The 18,853-nt window shown below is 39.1% G+C and overlaps 1 protein-coding gene across 1 annotated transcript in view; it reads right to left on the reverse strand.

The window, feature by feature from the left end:
* LOC140236988 (uncharacterized) overlaps positions 1–18,853 on the reverse strand; it is a 154,417-nt gene continuing 135,564 nt past the window's right edge. Inside the window, exon 5 of the mRNA XM_072316967.1 lies at positions 1–123. Within this exon, the coding sequence (XP_072173068.1) occupies positions 1–123 (123 nt within the window). The remainder of the gene's footprint in view (positions 124–18,853) is intronic.

Genomic DNA, 18,853 nt, shown 5'->3' on the forward strand with positions numbered 1-18,853 from the left:
TTAGGCCATCAGCCGGCCAAGCCCAGCCGCTCGCTCGCTCACTTCGCTGTGGCGGCGACCGTTGACTGAACTCTGTTTCCACTCTGACCCAGGATGCTGTTGGAGCCAGAACTGTGGGAATGTCTGGATGCAGGGCAGACCATTGCAGTCAGGGAGGAAGAAAAGAGTTGAGGATTTCATACAGCAGTGCTATACGGGGAATGAATTATTCACAAGCCTCGAAGGCTGTCATCCGTACAGAGTTGGTCGCTGCAAAAAGTGTGGCAATTATAATGACCGACCAAAAAAAAAAAAATTATGGCTGGCATGTAAACAATCAAAAAGGCAAGTCACGCATTTGGAAAAAATGCACAAAATGAATAGAAATTTAGAATGTCATAATTTTGTCTATCTTTCAGTACTCAGACATAAATTGAATTGTTTTTCTATCTGTAATTCAAAGTAACTATCAGAAAACTTAATAGTTCTTAAACCTCTTTTCAAACAATAATTTACACTAAGGGTAAATAGCGACACAGAACATAATCTACTTGCAGTATTTCCAAACTCTTTTTTTTTAATCCGGCTTAACTCCACAGAAGTACTGTACGTACATTATATTAGTATGCGAGTATCTTCCGGGAGGAAGCATACTTTTTCAGATTATTACATGAATCTAATTTCTATATTTTGCATAATGGCTATTGTTATTATTATTGCTATGGTAACAAAAATGGTAATGATAATGACAATAATAATGATGATAATCATAAAACAACAAAAAGCAACGATAACTTAGTAATATCACTACTATTGCTATTGCTTTTATTATTACTATTTTATTATTTTATTATTAATTATTATTGTTATTATTATTATTATTATCATCATTATTTCCATTATTATTATCATTATCATTATTATTGTTATTGTTATTATTATTATTATCATTATCATCATCATCATCACCATCATCATTATTATTATTATTATTATCATAATCATCCTTATTACTGGCACTGGTCCTATGGTCCCTGACCAGTAAATATCACTGTTGGACCAGTAATTTTTTTTCAGGAATGGACCAGTAGAAATGGAAAAACTGTGTTAACCTACTGGTCTGGCAAAAAGGTTGGACCAGTAGAAAAATGGGTTAGTGTGCAGCCCTGATTAATATTCATTATCATCATCATCATCATCATCATCATCACCATTATCATCATTGTCATCACATTGTTATTGATTTTATCTTTATCATTCATGTGTAGCCCCACTGAATAGTGTCACATTATTTTGAAATGTAACATACTGTCTTGAAATGAGGACTTATTTCATCACAGATTCCATCACCTTAACGATTAAACTCAGAATCGCTCCTCATGGTTCAGCCAGAGAGACCCCTCTTTGTTTTCTTTTCTCTGGGAATGCCATCAGGACACACACGCATGAAAGAGTCTCACAGGCAGCAATAATCTCAGCTCTTTTCTCTTCATATTTCATGAGCACACGGAGACGAGGAAGCATATAGCTCATCCCCACCAGGCTGGGGGCAGGAGCACTCTTGGCACATTATGTTTCGGCGAAAACCATGATCACGCTTTCGTGGAGGGGCCACCACTTCTGCGTGTAGCTTTGTCTAAGTAATGAGACTATCCAAAACATTTTTTTTATCCGCCTGCTATTCACTGAAATCTACTTCATGATACACTTAATACCCCTTCCTTCCCCTTCCCCCCCCCATTGCCCATTGAAGTTTGCACCCAAGAGCCACACCTTATAGAATGGAAAACATTTTTGCCTTACAAAACTTTTACTGAGATGGAAGATGAATATCAAAAGAATGGTAAGAAGATATATCCTCATTTACAGAGCAGGTCCCCCCCCCCCCCACACACACACACACAACCTTTTCCTTGACATACAGCATCAAACCTCTTTTTGATCTCTTTCAATCTCTCAATTACATTCATATAAACAGGTACATTTGCGAGGTATGTGATGTTTAGAGCCCAGCCGGAAGGCCTACCGTCAACTCTGGGCAAAACTCCAGGACCCAAACACAAACAACCAGGAGCATATTTGTTTCTCTCCAAGATGAAAAAAAGAAAAGAAAAAGAACAGCACAGAAGAGCAACACTTCAAAACATTCATATAATTCTTACGAGCACCAAGAGCAAGGCTGGAATGTTACTCACATGTGGAAAAGTACATATCCGGGGCGTTTTCCTATCTTGTCAGAAATACGGTTCCTGACAAAAGTCTTGAAGTCTCGCTAACTTTCCAATAAAAAAAAGGAAATAAAGAGGAGATGTGACATTGCCTTGCTGGGTGAAGTTTACCGGTAATTTCCACAAGATATGGTAATGTACTCCCTCCACAACTGCGGAGGATTACATACATGACAAGAAAAATATAATGACTAAAGCTACTGGAGAGGGTCCCTCATCCATCTGACAATGTATAGACTTTCTTACCAGTCAAACCTGGCTCAGTTTTTTACAAAATCACCTAGTAGCTTGAACTGAAAATAGCTAAACTATTAAATCAGAGTCTCTTACCCTACCTTTATACATGAGTAGAAATATGAGGCCAGAAATTGTTATTTCAACGGAATTCAAATGCAAATTGGAAGTACGCACATCCCACATTTGTGAAAACAATAGATATAGAACTCCGCGGAACTATGTGTGTGACCATAGATATTACCTACAAATGTGAGATAAAACTGTCTACACCAGAAGGTGTGCGAGCATCAAACATTTAAACATATATGCCCTGACTGTACTCTCAGTTGTTCATGAAAGGAACAAATATATCAAGGCTGCGAAGAACCATAAATCATGCATCTCTTTAAATCAGGTGAATGGAAGATTCCCTATCCCATCTCTTTGATAGTAAGTAACCTTTCACAGGTAGATAAATCTACACTTAGCTATTCATGGAGGGGGGGGGTGTGACAGGGTCATTAAATGGTGTTGGATTGAACATAATTAACATACAATATTAGATTCTCATGGCCAATATACTGCACAATGCATTAAATATGAATCTACCAGTTCTATCTTTAAAGAGGGCAACTGGAATACAATAGTCATATAAAGCACAGATGAAGATGATACCAAAAAAAGGACAAAGTGTTGAGAAAATGAAGGAACTTTGTAAGTGGTTCCATTTCTCCCTGCCTACAACCAGAAACAGAAAATTCTATCAATGTCTGGCTTGAGAAAATGGCAAGAATTTCTACTTCATATCAAAATCTTTTGCAATCTGATGACAGGATTGCGTGAGATAAGAAGCCACACCCAGACCCAAAGCACAATTTCATGCAATCATGCTCTACATACTGAGAGCTTTATGACAGAAACATCCCAATCATGTTTATACAAGGACTGCTAAAATGTATGACTGGCAGCTGGTAGAATATCACTTTGAGCATCAGCATTGATCCCCATTTCTTTGGCTTCTCTCAAAAATGATTTACATCGAGAATTTTTTTGGGGGGGTTTCTCAACATTCATGCATTTTTTTTTTCGCCAGGTTCAAAGCACTCTACGGTGCCTTTTCACGCAATTGTAGACTTGAAAAGGTGGGAATACATCCGACACATTCCATTTATATGCCACACACCCCTCAACATTACACATGGAATATCACTGGTGTGTAGTGTCAATCATTATTTTAACCATACACAGCCGTGAAATCAACAATGTGGCAACACACCCATAGCGCCATCTCTCTCCCCATCTCTTCCTCTCTTGTTTGTTTCTCTTTCTGTGTATGCCAAATATGAGGCAGAAGTGTTGTTGACTTCTCCACGCATGGAATACCTCATTCATACTCCAAACTGCATGCTTGTCAATTTGATCCGGGTTTTTCAGGAATGCTGCAAGGCCTTGTTTGAAAAACCATGTGAAACTCGCAGGCAATGTCTGGACTACGAATGCATATCACTACAAAGAGTCGTAGACCAGTTTAAAAGACTCCCTCATAATCGTTGCTAAATAGGTGGTATACGTTTCCTTTCTTCCCTATAAATATGTCACCTGTTGCTTGTTACTACTTGAGAACATGAAGGGGGGGGGGGGGAGGGGATCAAGGAGGGAAATAAGAAGTTCTTGTTCTATTGCTGACAATTCATCTCATGTGACAGTATCAATATGGTCAATTTCTTGTCAAGTTGTGACATTACCTGATGTTAATTTGAAGAAGTGAAGCACCTGCATAATCTTTATGCTGACTGCCTGTATACTTTCAGCACTCAAAGACAATGAAAGAAGTGAGGAAGAATCGTCTCTTTCCTCCACGTAAAAACATTCAGCAATTGGCAGTAAAACTTGGACAAATATCATTGTTTATACTCAGATCTTGTTTGGACAACATTTTGTGTGAATTTCGTGTAGCAGTCACATGGAAACACACACAGCTTTCAATGACAGATTCATCGACAATCTCATCTGAAAGTCGTCAAACAGTATTGAGAAAAAAATTCATCTAATTAAGCTGTATTTCTTCAAACAATCATTCATCCTCATCAACTATGACTATGGCATAGCAACAAACTTGACCTTCATGATCTTAAGCACCCATTAATCTTCACTGCAACATATTTGCTCTTTCGGTTCACCATCGTAATACACATCCGAAGAGGTTTAAGAAATCTATCTACTGGTCTACGGCAAGCACCAGTGAGCACAACTCAAGAGTGCATTTAAATCTAATGCAGTGCTCTACTCAGGATGGGTATGGGTATCCATAGCAACACGCAACGCTTCCTGAAGTGCAAGTGGAGGGTGCTCGACTGCTCGGGAAAAAAAGAATAATGAATGCAAAGGCACACCCTATCAATGGGATCGGGAACACACATAGCATGCATTATGTATGAGACCCTGCTGCACATTTTGGCCATGAATATACATCTTCAGTATTGAAGAACATAGCAGAATGAAACCGATCTTCTGTACACACAGCCACAAGTTCCTCACATAATTATCTGGGCACTTAATGGCACTAGAACTAATCAAGAAGCTTTAAATGGTCCTCTGTAACAGTTGCATCTTAAGTCCAGGTAGTTTCACCTTTAACTGATGAGAAGGCATAACCCATGCATGTTAAAAGTATCAAGGAAAATTATAAGAAAAGTTGGACTGTCTGTTGAATTTTTTTTCCACTTTGTCAAAAATTCTACCAAAAGTCATCTTTGCTGCCTAGCAACAAAAATGTTTGTTTTGTTTGTGTGTTAGTTTGTTTCATGGTCAAGTCTCTGAATCCTGGATTGTGATCCAACTGTCTGCACGCTGGATTAATTCCCCTCCACGCAGGGCAAGTCAAGATCAAGAGAGCTTGTCCATTCCGCTTCAAAAGCCCTTGCAATAATGTTTGGCAAACATGAGCTAACACCTCAACCCCAACATCTCTGTAGCTCAATAATGGTTTCGACGGTTTACGTCTGATGAGCACGCCACGCTACCAACAGGTAGAACGCCCATGCATGTGTGTGTGTGTGTGCGTGTGTGTGTGTTTGTGTGTGTGTGTGTGTGTCAGTGTCTATATGTATGTGTGTGTTCAAACTCTGCACACATAGCACAGGTACTTCTCCGCTTCTCACCAAGTGATGACGCCATTCTTCTTTTTCTTTTTTTTTTTCTTTAGTGTCAGACAATTTTGGCCCAAAGCCAAGATGTCACCTGCACTCTTCGTTGCGAGTGCCCGGCAGCAACAATGTTCGAGGGGAAGTCGTCAACGACTGCAACAAAGGGAATGGGGGAATATCTGAAACTTGTACAGGGACTGGCGGAGTGCGAAACATTCAATTCGACGGATAGGGAAAAGGAAAACTGTATGTGTTTATCCATTACTCGTACAGAGCGAGACACTACCAGCAGTTTTGCAGCACATGCGCATCGGGCGTGTAGTATTTCATGGCCGTTTGCATGTGCGAGCCCCCCTAAAAATGATAGTTTATTTCAAATCTTCAAGGACATCCTGTGAAATTCAAATTAGGCCTCCGTTCCATTGCACTTTCTTTTCTCAGCATACTTCCTAGATCGATACTGGCACAAATCATATCCTCACTGTGGATGTAATATCACTTCAAAGAAACCCAATTCAAAAGATCTGAAGGCTAACAAACTATGGACAGTACATATATAAAACAAGAGAGTAGAACAACATATCGATCAGTAAAAAAAAATAAAGTACTGGCCGATCTACAATAGCTATTAAAAGAGGCAGAGGCGAGCAAATTTTTCAAAGTAAGCTATGACAGTGGTAAGAAAAAACAAATGCATATGGCTTTATACTCGGGAGATGATTCTTCATTGAGTATACACGGGGAAAGCCTGTGCAAATGTATCAATGCCGAACAACATCACATTAGTCAGCTAATAAGCCAAGGGTCAATACACTTTTAGCACATGAACAAGCATCAGTCATCGACCAGCCTAGCGCAATCTAGGCTGCCGTATGCAAACAAGAATTCAGGTAGTGCCAGAGGTATACTCACAATATTTACACCGTGAGCTTTTGCCCCAATTCCACATGCTCTTTATCATAACAAGTAAACATTAGCATGTTGAGAGAAGTCATTCATTTTTACTGTGGAACAGGGGAAAAATTGGGTGCAGTAGAGTTTAATACATATTTATGTTTGACAGTATCAAGTACTTTAAGTCAACAGTGACTAGGTGGATTTCTAGAAAGTTTGCCAGCAAGCAGGAAAGAGATTTTAAAATTTCAAGCGGGGTGATACCGAAACTTGAAGGTTATGGCAGCCATATTAAAAACAGCTGTTCTGTTTTGTCAGTAAATAGCACTACTTTTAACTGGCACCTAGATATCTTAACACACTCAAAACAACCTATATAGCTACTATATGGGGCAGTGAATCACAACATCGTACAAACCAACGAGGTCTGTGATACTTATTGCAGTAGGCCTATGCCTTTCAATATCCGGGTAATCAAAGCAAATTCGAGGGTTGCATTCATCATACACATATGACCGTGGATGTGTTCATGCAGTGTTCAAAATTAAGACCAGCATGCTTGTCAGCACATATGGTAAGCAAATACTGAAATGATAATGATAGGCTTTGCAAAATTATTGAATATTTGGCTTTTAACTAGTTAAGGGAAAGGAAAGAGAAGAAAACAAAGTTGAAAGTGCACCCCCTAGTAAATACTTTATATAAGTTTGTAGTTCAATACAATTTAGGCAATATCATCCACAGAAAATAATTCAAGACCATATGATCATTTTTACGACATCATCACCATTCTAGAGAGAAAATGATAGAGCTTAATACGGCATATTTTGGTTTGACTTGTTTGTTTTTTTTTTTGTTTTTTTTTTACTTTAAAACTACTATAGCCCAAATCTATAAGCTTTGTGGGATATATCTCCAACAGAATAAACCCAGTATAGTTTAACTGACAGTTTTTTGATAGTATATATATATATGTGCTTTACAGTCAATTCTGTGGAAGTTTACTATATGCCACCAAGGTGGCAGATATGGACAACTTCTACTGAATTGACTGTAATACCATGAAATTCACAATAACAATAAATTATGATAGGCACTAAAATAAATACCAGGAGTGGGAGGGGTCGCTGATCATGGGATTATCTTATCTGTGCTTTGTCAGAATGTAAACAAAAAATGTATAATCTTTTTTCTATTTTTTTTTCTTTAAATGAGTAAAAATAGGTGCCGGTGATTCACAAACCTAATCCCCATGCTCTACTTCACTTTCATTCCGAGCCAGACGAACCATTGTCAAAATGTTATCCGATTGGGAGGGGGTCGGGGTGGGGGTGGGGGTGGGGATGGGGGAGAGGGAGGGAAAAAGAAGCTGCAGGAAGGGAAAGGGGAGGGGAGAGAGACTGAAGGATTGAGAGCAAAGAAGACAGGAAAAAAATAGAACTCTAAATGAATCATTCGCTCCCCCTGCCAACCTGACAGATGCCCCCATTGAGACATCACAGGGCAGAACTCTTGCCGTTGAGAGCTGTTGCCAAATTAACACACACGATAAAGCTGTCTCTGTGGATTTGAGGTGATGTGGGCATAGCTGACAATTGACTGACAATGACTAATCAAAAAAGAGGAAGATACGAGAAATACATCATTTGTGGTTTTACAAACTAAAAAACTTTTCCCCTCAACCAAATGCAGATTCCCCATAAATTCTAAAAACCACAAAAATATGGCTGGCACCGTCTGATAAAGAGTATCCGAAAAACATCTTTTGCGCGCGCATGTGTGTGTGTGTACGTGTGTGTGAATCTGCCATGCAATTATGCACACTGAAGCCATTTCCTTATCGATTTCGATACAGTATATTCCAGCATTCTTGCAACTCTACTCATTCTCCAAATTTACTCGTTTACAAGGCTAACACACAATATTGTCGTCTTTCAATTTCAAATACGTTTTCACCATCTGCTCTTATATTTAGCTTTTGATGCAGACGAACAGTTGTTCATATAAGAATCAATTAGCATCGTCTAGAATATGAATATATTTGTATGAAGTTTTATATACATACAAGTATATACACACATAAAATAATCTGTAATCTTAGTATTCTACAGAAAGGAAGGTCACTGCACTTTTAATGCAGGCAAACTAGATTCACCTAGCACTGTGAATGTATTTTCACATTCTAAATTGCAACTTAATGATTCATCAAAAGCAATGGCCTTTTGTATGAACTATGCTCTTTGTTCCAGGAAACATCAGGCTTATTCAGGCTTATATTGACCTAATAAGAGAGTTCAGAGTAAGATTTTGCACATGAGCAGAAAAAGGTCCACTGAGAAACACAACATAACGAGACACAGAGTTGTAATGAGGGATATTTGGACAATGCCCTATCAGTTTCTTTTATATGTTGCAGTGAAAGAACATTTCTAAGCACTCAGTGGAGCTTGTTAACGTAAAAGCGAATTGGATTATAATATGTAAAGTGGGTGATATCTAGCTTCATAACTATTTTGTTTCAATGGTTTAAAATTTGGGGTCATTTGAACCATCGCAAACTGTAAACTGGTCTATAGGGTGAGAATGGTGATGTCAACCAATTGAGGACAGGCAGATTTTGCTGTAACGTGCATTTCCCATAGACATCGGCCTGAGCATACTTGGGGCTCGTCTTCAACGGGTTAATATCAGGCACAAAGTCAACCATCCTCAGCTGGAACAATGAGCTGGGTGTACTACCACTGTACGGACATTTTATGATATATTAATGGCATACTTGAGCGCTACAGAAATGCAGGAATGATATGAATTTTCACTAATCTTTTCATGCAGCATAAATTCTGTATCATATTGGTTGGTCAGTCTGTCTTCCAACGGCTCTGAGGTCTTTGGAGGCAGCTGACGAGCACCTGTCCAACACTGAAATGGGGCAGGGCCATCACTGGTCCAAAGTGCTCCCACGAGGGCACTCTCCACACAGCAGTCCTCACTGATAAATTCTCCTCTTAAAACCCTTTCTCCTCCCCATCCCAAGATAAAACCTCATAATCATTGTGAGTGCACCACATGGAAAAGTAGAGCACAACCAGGATATTAAAAATGACTTATTTTTGCCTGTCCAGTGCTGCAACGGTCAGAAAGAAGTTAGATGGTCCAAATCGTAATTCTACACGATTACAAATTCCTGAAGATGAAATTCCGTATACATCACAAAACTGATACAGACCAGCTCACAACTAACACAAACACACATACCTGCACACACACAAACAGACAAATATTGACAAAACTACAGCGGATGATTGTTACCATTTTCCCACATAGATACACAGATATATTATAGTCCTGCTTGGATCTGATCTGTGGTATGCGTATACCTGTCCGTTTGTGTGCATGATTGTTATGCATTTGCTGTGCATGTGTGTGTGTATGTGTGTATGTGTGTGTGTGTGTGTGTGTGTGTGTGTGTGTGTGTGTGTGTGTGTAATGCCACCGATGTGAAGATGATCCGCACAGAGCCGATTTACTCCATTACCCATTTTCCCTCATTTGTGCTCTTTTTTTTTTTAAGCGATTGCAGCCAAAAAAAAAAAAAAAAAAAATCCCATTCTGTGCATCACGCAGTGCACACAAACTGTGAACGAGATCCACACGTTCTGCTAATGAGGCTGCACTTTTCGACGTGGTTCACTAGCTACCTCTTGATAGTCTCAACAGGTCCCAGCGCCATTAACAGTTTTTCCTTCACTTCCTCCAGAAATGGTTTTTATTGCATCTGCAGCATTTTCTTTTCCTCTTTAACAGATAGGAATGACATGAATCCTTTCCCCAGTATCATCACATACAGCCAGCTCATACCAGTCGTTACATCAGCGATGGGGAAATCATGGGTGCATTTTTAATAGAATTGGATCTGCAAATCATCTAAAGTTTTCACCATCCTCCCGCCTCCCTTCTATCAGCCAGAACATGATGAAACCCAAACTAATATGCATACCTGACAAGCAAAAATTTTGTCCATATATTCGTTTATATTATGACACTTCACGCACCAAATGTTTTGTTGTGTATTTGGTTCTTTCTAATCACAGAGATAATGACATTCCTATGTAAAATAGTGGGTGCTTGATGTCATGGAAAATATCTTCCTCTGGGGCTGGAGATCTTATTGCATCCTCTCAATCTAGAAAAGTCCTGTTTTCGCCAAGGAACAGAGTAAATCTGACCTCACAGAGATGCAGTCGCTTTGATGAAATATCAAAACAATGATGATGATGATGACGATAATAATGATAACAATGAAAGTGAGGAACTTCTGTGAAATAAGACGGATGACAGGAAGATAATGGTTCTTGAATATCATATAGAAAATCCCTCTCAGTAACCATGGCAACAACAACAACAAAAGGCAGCCTTGGTTCATGTGACTGCAATACTGGAGTATGCCATTTTCAAAGGACTCGAGTGCTTTTCACATCCATTGTCTGCAACTTCCCATTTCCTCCTAAGCTAGATTGATCTAGCCCTAGACCATGATATGTTCTCGGGCATTTCTTCGAAGACAGAAGATGTCATTCCCATCAAATGAGTTTGAAAATACGTCATCCTCGCATTCATTTCTGCATACAGAACGGATGAGAGCAATGATGCATGCGTTGTCATGGTTACACAACATTCATCACTCATTCCAAGAGCCCAAAGGATGCCTTGTAAGAATAATTCATTGCTGTACAAACATGTTGACAAATTTCCAATCATTTTTTTTTCCTGATTTCCACCAGCGTATTCATTAATCTCTTGCTTTAATATCCGTGATTATACCCACAAGATAATTACCACTGGATTGCTCTCTCACTCAATTGAAAACTCTGCAGCCTCACTACATTACATAAAGTTGCCAAATTATTTGATGATCACATGATGCTCATGTAATGAATATGCAACAGTTGCCAAAAAAACAATAAAAACACAATGGAGATATGAATATGCAAAGTTGCCTATATATGCTCGAGGACAACAGTCAGACTTTTATAAAAAGTAACCAAAAAAAGAAACTGAGAGAGAGAAAAAAATTATTTTCAGGTACGGATATTTTCGAGAATAAGGAGGTCATAGACATTTTCGCAAGATGTTGATTTCATGAAATGACACCAAGGATGTTGTAAGTGAACTATTACCCTAGCACATGGTGACATTTTCGTGTGTTATTAAATATGCGGTCCATCTGTGATTATTCAATAGTGAGATTCGTAAAAAATTAAAAATAAAAGCTTATACAGTATGACATGGTATTTGTGACAGGACTGTGTGTACGGGAAGTTATCATCAGCTTAGTGCAGGCAGAGAAAGCTTATTTTGTACCACGAACACTCTGTTTTAAAAAAAAAAAAATATGTTTTTAATACAAAGAAATGCACTTCATCAGAAGAATAATTGCAGACAAATTCCTGTGTCATTGTGAAACCCCTCTTAAAGGGAACGCAAACCCCAAAGAGCAACGTGGATTGAGTGAAAGCAGCAACATTAGTAGAACACATCAGTGAAAGTTTGAAGAAAATTGGATCGATGCAAAAGTTTTGAATTTTTAAAATTTTGGTGTTGGAACTGAGTGGACAACAATATAAAGAAAATATAAAGAAAATTCCACAAAAAATCATTTTTCATGAAAATTTCAAATTCCATCAACTTGATAGTGACAAATGTTAAGGGTAGCAATTATTCCCCCTGCTTTCTGAAAGTGGTTACTCAAGTGCTCTTTCATAATGCTAGAAAAGTTAATTTTTGTTGAATTTTCTTTATATTTTCTTTGTTTTGTTGTCCACACAGACGTCATAACCTCTAGTAGTCTCCTCACCCAGCGGTTCCAACACTAAAACTTTAAAAATCCATAACTTTTGCATCTATTGTCCGATTTTCCTCAAACTTTCACTGATGTGTGCTACTAATGTTGCTGCTTTCACTTAGTCCACATTGCTCTTTTGGTTTGCATTCCCTTTAAAGCTAAATACACGCAAAGGGTGGAACGACTTAAAACAGGGAAAGAGAAAGAAGTATGTGTGCTTATAAATTGCATGTGCTTTTTTTTTTGGGGGGGGGGATATGCAGCAACTACTTCTGCTGAGAGAAAATTACTGCAGCAGACGGGCGGAAACGCGATCAAACTGCTCCATAGGATGTTACTCCGCCAGATATCTAGAAATTGCTTGTGACAAAGAGGAAGAAAAAAATAAAACAAACAAAAAGCCATAACAGATAGATAGGCAGGAAGCGAGAAGGAGAAAGAAGCAAGAGCAGATGGAGATGGATGGAAGGAAGGAATGAAAGAGGAGAGAGGATGAGATGGGCACGGAAACAGATAACAACAGAGAGGAAATAGAGAGACAGGGAGAAAGTATGAGGAAGCAAATGCACTTGAAAATATATTTCAGGGAGGAACAGAGAGAGAAATTGATATATCACAAAATGGAAATATTAACAGAGAGAGAGAGATGAATATATGGAAATATTAACAGAGAGAGAGAGAGATGAATATATGGAAAGAAAGAGAGGGAGAGATGCTTCAACGATAGAAAGTCCAGAAAAAAAAAGAGAAAAGAGCTATCAAAGGAGAGAAAGAGAATGGGAAGGGGAGAGAGAGTAACAGAAAGATGTCATGCCTTCAGACCCATCCTGATATTCAAGAGCTTCAAAAAATGTTACGTGTTACGACAGAGCTTGAGCTTTACTCTCAGCTTGATGCGCTTCGCAGGCCCGCGCGCCACGCTGAAAACAATTTTGATCGTAATGTGACGTGAAGTTACTGGGTCTGGAAATCAAAGCTAGTCAGGTTCAATGCAATTAGATTCCGCTCACAGAAGAGTGAAATAAGATCTAGTCTTTGAGTCAGGACTTACTCCAAGTGTCTATACTCTTGAGCAAGCAGCAGAAATGTCCTTTTCACTCCCTCCTTATAACAAACGTTCACTTTCTTTTTGGTGTTACATACAAATATCATCTTTAAAGTATCCGGTCTAATATCATGGTTGTTGGTACAATGTATAAAGATTATCATTTACATCACCTATACTCCCATATGCTTGTTATGAAGCTGGATGATACATTGTGATAGCTTCAACCTACAAAAAAACAAGCTACATTTTGTAATACACTGTTGCCATGGATACAATCTTATGGAAGCTGGCCAAGAAGTGCGGAAATATTTCATTCAGTCTCTCTAAAAATAAAGACATCATTATGGCTGACAAGATTCTAGCATGCCTTGTGATGTGCATAGTATGCTTGACATGTTCAATCTTATTTTCCCACTAAACATACAATTTAGCTGAGGGGCAAAGAGCTGTTCACTTTGCAGACTTAGACATTATCACCCTTCTGCCTCTGAATAATTCATTTACTTTTTCTACTGAAGCAAATGAACCCATACGAGCTCAGAATGCCTACATTGTCATTTGAGGAGCAAAAGGGCACTAATTATGATACTGACAGCTTTTTGCTTCCAAAACCCCCACAATTAACATGCTCTGTGTCCTAGCACCAATATTAGCTGCGTATGGGCCCAAAACTTGAATTAGAATGGATTTCTTTAAGCAGGACATCAGCCTGCTTTTTTTCCAGAGCACCATGGATGGTCTTCAGATTCCCCTTTCATTTCATAATCAGTTATTACTACAGATATGATGACTTATTCAATACCTCCAAACATACAGATACAAGGGAAACATCATCTCTGCATATTTACCAACTAAGTACTGTAAAAGGAAGTTTGCTTTAAGAGCCACTTGAACAGGATTTCACAAGCTATCAAAGTCACTTTTAAATCATCAAGTGTCGGCTTGCTAGTACTTTGAATGTCTCGTTTTGCTGATACTTTTGACTTCAGTATCCCTTCAATTCTCCCTACATGGCATGACATACTTCTTTCTTGCCTGCCCATAAACTCACCAGTTATTCTACCCATTGAATAGAAGTACAAATATTAACTTTTTGCTTATACTATGAGGCAATGGTAATTTCCTATATTTCTAATACTCTGACACACTACTAGTAGTTTCCCCATGGGCAACAGGTTAACGAGATATGTATTTGGGTAACGGTTTTCTCCCAGGTCTGTGCAAATCTCTTAAGAGTCAATTCAGAAACTTGAAAATCTCCAAGTTAAATAAGACTTTCCTTTAAAGTCAGAATCAAAAGCTGTAACAGTCTTGCCACACCTCTATTGACCCAAATCTTGTATCACTATCGCTTCAACCCCGTCCCGTTGCCCCTAGCAACACATCTGGGTTGATCACCGATTCTCATTGGAGCTTTACAGGAGGGAAGTGGAGGGGGGGGGGGGCTAAAAGGGAGGTCTTCCTAAAAGTCTGCCCATCTAATCACCGATATTGGTTATCATGAAGGAAAACATTGACCCTTGGATTATTCCAGAACACATAATCTTACCAGAAATTATCAAGAGGAAAGGAAAGGTGGGGGAGGGGGAGAGACATTGAATAACCAAACTACCGATCTTTAACAGGTTTCAAGGATATATCTGGACAATTTTCCCTCTTTCGCAGAGCAATATCACGCAATGAAAGAGACAAGGATGTTCAGCAAACTCTTATTACATACCAGAGCTGCACACTAACCCATTTTTTTCTACTGGTCCGACCTGTCTGTCGGACCAGTATGTGCCCAGTTTTCCCATCTTTCCTGAAAATTCCTGCAAAAGTTACTGGTCGACACTGATTTTTACTGGTCAGGGACCACTGGACCAGTGCTTTGCTGCCATTGGTTTTTGGAAGGACAGTTCATCTAGAACTTTGTAAATCATTACAATGGTCTTTATAGTTTGGGGTTTTACTCCACTAGGCAGATAGAAGCCTTGCAGACACACTGATCGGAGAAAACAGGAAAACATTAACAATTTCATGTCTGTCAAAAGAGACTTTAAAAGTGCAGATGCCCAAAGATGAACTGTTAAAATCAAACTACAGAGAACAGTGTTCAGCAGACACGGACGCAATTTCATAAATAGAGCTGAAGAGACTTCAGAATGCTTCTCTGATTACAAGTATTCAGAGAATGAACATGATATCCAACATGATAAAGTAATCCATCCCTTCATTTTATTAGCCTCTGAAGGCTACTTCATAAAGAAGCTGCAATTTTGCTAAATCAAAGCATTTCTTCCTTGGAAATGGCAATAAATTAATTACACAGTCGATGTCATGAAACAGAGACCAACAAATTGCTGATGTATGCCACACCATCAAATACACTTTTCAGAGAAAACAAAATTCTTGTGAACTTATGAATTCATACAGCTATCATTATATCAACAATTTATATTAAAATAAAAACCTAAAATCTCACTTTACACAGCTGCAACCAACATGATACATTTAAAAAAACGTTTTGCAGCTGTTACGGAATAATGTTCGTAGGCCCCTGGAAGTCAACCGTATGAAGTTGTTTTGCTGGAAACATTACAGAACCTGGGGTATCCACAATATGAATATATCCAGTTGTGCCTGGAGGTACACCCATTTCCCTGTGACGTAGGCAAGTAAAGAATTGCGATTTCAACAGATCGTTCCTTACCTTATTCCCATTTAAAGTTGATTTATATGAGTTTCATGGTAAGTACATGCAGCAAAACAACATCTCAAATCAATTCATGCATTTCCCCCCAATCTCTCCTCTCTCTCCTGTTTTTTTTTTTTTTTTTTTTTTTTTTTTGCACATTCGTTTGTAACTTGTCTGGCTGCTAAACAGCCAGCCAACCTCGCTGCGCTCGACCCCGATGACATCACTCAGCATGTAATCACCCTCCAACTATTTACCACAATCCAGTTCTCATCTGCACTGTTCCCGAAAAAAACTTGCATCTAGTTCCGAAAATAAGACTGGTGCTCTCTCCACCCCCCCCCCCCACCAGTCTTCTCTCTATTTATTTCTCTCTGCTCGCGACTTCTAACGCCGTGCTAATCCTCTACTTCCCCACCGTAGTCATCCCAGAGAGGCTGATTACAGATGGAGGTCCATGCCGAAAAGCATCCCCCACCCCCCTCATCGCCACGACAATGATACAGAGGAAGACGTGATGAAGAGAGAAGAGCAGGCATCACCTTCCAGAGTTGCGGGTTAATTGAATTTTCCTTAGTGTGAATTTGCTCAAATTTATGGGAGTTGCTACCCTTCAACCCTCTCCTCCTTCCTCAACCCACAACCCGCAACCCCCTCCCCCCTCTCCACTTCCCTCCCACCATCATTTACTGTCCAATGGCATTAGTCCATGCTGACAAACTTGCGAGAACATCTCACTATCGTCTTGGAATGTTAACATGAGAAGGTACATGCACAAGTTACCTCCTGCCCTTTACTTCATGCCTTACATTTGCCAAGTCTCATTTGTTCATAGCATCTTTCATAATGTCAAGACTTAATCGCATAAAAACCACCTTATGCCTATTAAAAAAGCACCTTATATCTATTAACTATGGGTCACAATAGATCTCTTTTATGGAACAAGATAACGTAGATGGATTTTCCATTGCAAGAAATAATCTTGCAGCACCAAACATGAAAAAAAAAAAAAAAACCACCCAGCAACCTTTCCACAGTCTGGAAATATGTGATGTAACCAATTTGAATGTAAAGGAACTATAGTTTGAAAGCAAAAAAGCAAAGTGTTCTTTAAACTTGACTATTCTAGGCATGATGTACTTACCCTTCTTCCTTCCTTGTTTTTTTTTTTTCTCTCTCTCTGTTTCTATAATCCTCTCTATGCCATTCATTCCCCTTTACAATCATTAATGCACAAACTCATGTAAAACGTTATTGCATGTTATTACACTTACATGATCGGGTCATTATGCTTTGCAGAGAATGTACGATTTCGTTTGCTTTAACCAATCGGGCATTTATTACCCGGAAGCCAAGGTTGGCTGCACTGCAGTAGAACAACAAAATCCTTTACTAGCACATCCCGCCTCAAAGTGAAGAATACTGGAATGTGTCAGGAGTAGCTCATGTTCTAGAACGTGCGCAACATGACTCGCAGGTGATTCAAGGTCGCTTTTACAATCCATGGCCATGCATCCTTTTCATTCCAACGACGACACCATTGCAGCAGGTCTAGGCAGGCGGGAGTGTTTATCCTTGACTCGTCCGTGTCACTCTATCAACGCTCTTCGAAACAAAATGAAAACAGTGATGGCTGGGATGTTCTGTCACAGCTAATTTGCCAAATTAGCTGTTGTCGTAGCGCAGTAAACTAGGCGCGATTCTCACACCTTGATGATCCTGACAGGACGAACAATTGACCGACAGGTGGAACGTGCTGCATGTCACAACAGTTCAGGTCTCCGAACGACAAATATCTGTATCAAGTACACAAGATGCTTCCCTCCTCCGAATTTTACAATGTGAGACGAAACTTACCAAGTCACAGTACGTCAACAGCAACTGCGTTTGCATGGTACTTTAAAAGATTTCATTCCTGCCAACACAATTGTTTACTACAACCTGTTCCTATAAACATCGCTGAGCTCTTCTTATCCAAGTTTGTTCCCCTGCTCCGGAAGACACCCAGTATTCACTTCAAGGATCAGGTGGTGAGTCAGGAACTTACCCACGATTCCTCATACATCCTCAACAAATGCAACATGTCGAAGTGCGTTAGTCAAATACCAATCAGCAACATTGGAGAAGCATCCAATCTCATTATGATATAATCACACAAATTCTGTCAGGTCACATGTCCATCTGTCCAACCAATCCGAACACTGGATGGTAAATATGTGTTGTTGTTGTTTTCTGCTCATCTATGTTGTCCCTTGATCTCAATCACAGACTTTATCCATGACATAATTCTAGCAAAATAAGTAAAATTTTTTTTTTTAAAGTCTGCAATTTAATGAGAGAAAAAAATTTTTACAATTTTCAAAGAAACAATACATGCAGTCACTTAATTCTGAAAAGGGGGAAATCTCATCATTTCTAAATGATATTCATTTACATGATTCCAGTTAGCTTGGACAGTCAACGAATGTTTTGTCACTTTGATGGGAAAGTGATTGATGAATTCATCTCAATACTCCGAGGAAAAAAAATGTCACATGGTTCTAGTTCTAGTCATCTGTCTTTTTTGTTGGCTGGGATCATTGGACCTCCATTGGTTTTATCAAATCTTCTGCAGCTCAAGTGTGCTTTCAGAACCTGATTCAACCCCAGTGCAAAAGTGCAGTGAAATTTGGCTTGACCGATCTGTTGCATCATGGGTATTGATGTAGGAGACATGACTTTGCATCGTCCTTTTTTTTATTCTTTGTCTTCTTTTCTGCAGCGTCTGCCATGTGCAGAGCAGATCGAAGCGCAATCGGAGTATTCCACAGATGACAAACAAAT

This window comes from Diadema setosum, chromosome 1 (assembly GCF_964275005.1).
Source record: "Diadema setosum chromosome 1, eeDiaSeto1, whole genome shotgun sequence".
Lineage (NCBI taxonomy): Eukaryota > Metazoa > Echinodermata > Echinoidea > Diadematoida > Diadematidae > Diadema > Diadema setosum.